Source organism: Galeopterus variegatus, unplaced genomic scaffold (assembly GCF_000696425.1).
Source record: "Galeopterus variegatus unplaced genomic scaffold, G_variegatus-3.0.2 Scaffold5783, whole genome shotgun sequence".
In the NCBI taxonomy this organism is placed as follows: Eukaryota; Metazoa; Chordata; class Mammalia; order Dermoptera; family Cynocephalidae; genus Galeopterus; species Galeopterus variegatus.
The window spans coordinates 65,145-68,693 of record NW_007731894.1 but is presented as its reverse complement, the minus strand read 5'-3'; the positions used below and the strand labels follow the sequence as shown (position 1 = coordinate 68,693).

Sequence of the window (3,549 nt, the reverse complement as noted above, 5' to 3'; positions counted from 1 at the left end):
AACTTCAGGCACGTGCTTTCTTTCTGGCATCTATAGATTTTGAGGGATCTGTAACCCTCAGCAGGTTAAGAGAGGGAGACGTTCTGGAGACGTTTTACCAGCCGGCTGGCATCTTGTAAATGACTGCACCGGTGACCACCCCAGGCCCCGGCTGGCTGCAGGAACCCTCGCTCAGCACCAGAGGGAGCAGCGTCCTCGCACCTCGCAGAAAGGCCTGCGGCTGCCAGACACTGTCCCTGCAGTGACACCTTTCTCGTGTCTCTCCTCTCAGGGGTCTTCCAGGCTCTCAGCACGAAGGCCAAGGAGTCCATTCGTCTCAACATAAATGAGGTACGTCCCAGCCAGGCGTCCTGCGCAGGGGCCCCACGAGCGAGCCCTGCGTGTGGGGTTTCTCCTGAGCGTTAGCATTCAGCAGGGATCACGGATAACACAACGTGTTTTCCAGGCACTATTCATTTAGTAATCGATGTGATCATTGCAATAACCCTCTGAGCTAGGTACCGATAGTGCCCCCGTCCCGCAGAAGTGGACACTGAGGCACAGAGGGACGGGTCGCCGTGGAGGAGCGAGCAGACTCTGCAGCTCTGCTCTCTGTCTGACGTTCGGGCCCCTGGGCCCGCCTGCCTTCTGGCTCCTGGCTGTCCCCTCCCCCTGCTCACGTCATCCCACGGTTCCCGTGGCGTGAGTGCGCGTGCGTGTGCATGTGCGTGTGGTGTGCGTGTGCGCGTGCGCATGTGCATGTGTGTGTGCATGTGCGTGTGCGTGTGCGTGTACACACACACCTCAAAAGCCCTGAGAAATACAAACCTTTTACCGATTACAGGGTCGTGGCAGCACAGATGCAGGGGGTGGGAGTGCATGGACCAGAGTGTCAGAGGCTCAGAGGATGCATTCTGGGGGGTTCCAGGACCCTTCCCCAAGGCATCGCTGTTGGCCCCTGTGTCTCAGAGTGTGTGGCCACCACCAGCGCATGGCCATCGTCGAGGGGAGCTTGTTAGAAATGCAGAGTGCCAGGCCCGGCCTGACCTGCGGAACCCGAATCTCCTTTTCACAGGCTGCCCAGTGATTCCTGTGCCCGTGAAGTTGGGGTCACGGTTTAGACGTCCGTCTCTGCCCAGAGGCAGAGGAGAACCCGCACTAAGCTTTCCTCCGATGGTTTCTGGCTTCTTTACTTCCCTTTTTTCCGTTCTCTTCCTGCGACTTTCTGTCCAGGTCTGCTGTTCCTTCGACCTGATTGTGCTACAGCCGGGCAGCCCGGGCCCGCTCCCCGATCTCTGGGTGTCTCCTCCATTTCCACCCCCAAACTGCACACATCAGCTCGTTTCCAAACTCAGTCGTGACTCTGGGTTCGGACAACATTTCACTGACCATTCTGTGATGAAGAGGCTGATGGCAGCGTGGTTTATGCAGGGGGGCGGTGGAAACTCCTCCCTCACTTGCACTCCGATCAATCAACCTGCTCCGTGCCTCAGTTTCCCATCTGCAGAACGAGATCCAGACCTTAATCTGACACCAAAAGTTTGGTTTATAATAATATCACGTAATTTGGCAATTTATTCTGCTGACTCGTCACCGATCTTCTCACGTGTGTATCTTGGATCCCTGGACGCATTAGGGTGTCGTTGAGAACAGACGCTGTGCTCTCTGACCTTTAGCATGTAGAGCACATTCAATAAATGTAACTCCTGTGATTGACGACTGCGTGGAACGTCCCAGGATTCTGATGCAAGATGTCCTCTAACTGTTCTCCTGTGAAAACAAGGGGAGGCCCCTACACCCATTTTATTTCCCTTTTACTTTAAGGTTTTGCCACTAATAAGCAGGAAGAAGTGTGCCCCTTATCCATGGAGGAAGGGGACAGTGGCAGGTTCGTCACTCAGCAGCCTCATGGCTGGGCAAAGGCCCTAGAACACAGTGGCGTGGAGGGAGCATTCCATTGCTCAGCCCCCAGTGTCACTTCCAACCCAAGTGGCCCCAGGTCCTGGAACGAGCTCCTGCCCCGCCCCACAGTGACCACTGTCCAGGACAACAGGAAAAGCCTGAGTTCTCTGCCTTTGAGCCTGCCGTCCTTGACTCTGCATGCAGGTTACATGACCTGGGGAGATTTTAAAATCCTGATGTCCCAGCCATGCCCCGAACCGATTAAATCTGCTTCTCCGGGGGTGGAGGCCAAGCACTGGTGTTTTCTAAATGCCCCCATGAGTCCAGCACGCAGCCAGGTTGGAGCCGCCACGTCCAGCCGACCTTGGGAGCTTCCCAGGGCTGCACTGCCTGACCTGCAGCTGCTCTGCGTGCCTCCTCCTGGCCACCATGCCATGACAGGCAAGCTGGAGGGCAGGCGGAGGCACGGTGGCCCCCAGAGAGGAAACCACCTGCTACTCCACCCGCTCTCTTGTGAAGGCCCCGGCCATGGAGCCATGTCCCTTTCCTGCCGTCCCTCTGTGTTGGGAGGTCTCTTCTCTCCCCAAGGTGAGGGGACCCCTCGCCAAAGAGGAAAGGCCCCGTGTACTGCCTTGCCCAGGGCGCCTCCGTGAGCTGTCCCTCCCATGGGACAAAGCTCATTTTACCATCTCTCTCTGTCTCGCCGGCTGCATCTGGCCCGAGCTCACTTGGAAAGGGCTCAATACCCCTGGAAGACCTAAAGCGCTGAGAATTCACTTATTTACAAAAGTGGCTTCCTGTTGAGCAGGAGTCCGAGTGTGCAGGCAGAATAATGTTTAGATGTCAGAGCTCTGGCGACATAAACGAGCCGGGGCTGCTCCTGAGGCCAGTAGGGACGTGGAGGGACGATGCCCGCATCTCTCTCTCTTTTTGTTCCCAGTTCATCATGGTGACAATGAACATTTGAGGCTGCCCCGGGGGGACGCAGCCTGTCCAGCAGAGTCTCGGCGCTTGGACCATGAACTTGGGAGCTTCTCCTGGTGCGTAGCCCTCACGCCCAGACTCTTTCCTCTTCCGTCGTCCCCGCTCCCCTCCCCGTCCATCCATCCGGGAAGAAAGAAATGGACTCGACTACACCCTCTGATTGCGCTGCTTGCTTGTGAAATCACTGCCTTAAGCTGGTGACGCTGCGCCCCGCGTCCACACTCAGACTGGCCGCCATCCCTCCATCTGCTTTTCCGACCTCCTCCCATGAACCATTATTCAGCGTCCTAGTGCCCGGGGTCCTGGCTCCAGTGGTGTTTGTGGCGTGGGCATACTGTCTCTTTTCCCAGCCCTGTGTCCCTGGGAGACTTATTGACCTCTCTGAGACTGGGTTCCCCAACTCACAGGGATGATCATTCCTGCTTCACTGAGATCTAATGATGAATAAATGAAATTGTGAACAAAAAGCACCTGGCTCGGTACTTAACACATGGGCTCTCGACACAACCAACACCCACTCTCTTTTCTCATTCCCCAAAGAAGCAGTGTTTCCTTAAATACCCAAAAGACTTGACTACTGTCTAATGCTTTGGGTTTGCCTCTGTCCCTCATTGCAACAATGTAAGGATTACAGAACCATCAAACTTGAACTCTTAATGGAGTTCTACAGACTGTTTTACAGTC

The 3,549-nt window shown here is 55.7% G+C and overlaps 1 protein-coding gene across 1 annotated transcript in view; it reads left to right on the top strand.

The window, feature by feature from the left end:
- Positions 1–2,848, top strand: part of CAPN9 (calpain 9) — a 41,285-nt gene extending 38,437 nt beyond the window's left edge. The window contains exons 18-19 of the mRNA XM_008589971.1: positions 272–330; positions 2,822–2,848. Of these exons, the coding sequence (XP_008588193.1) occupies positions 272–330; positions 2,822–2,848 (86 nt within the window). The remainder of the gene's footprint in view (positions 1–271; positions 331–2,821) is intronic.
- Positions 2,849–3,549: the final 701 nt, after the last annotated feature.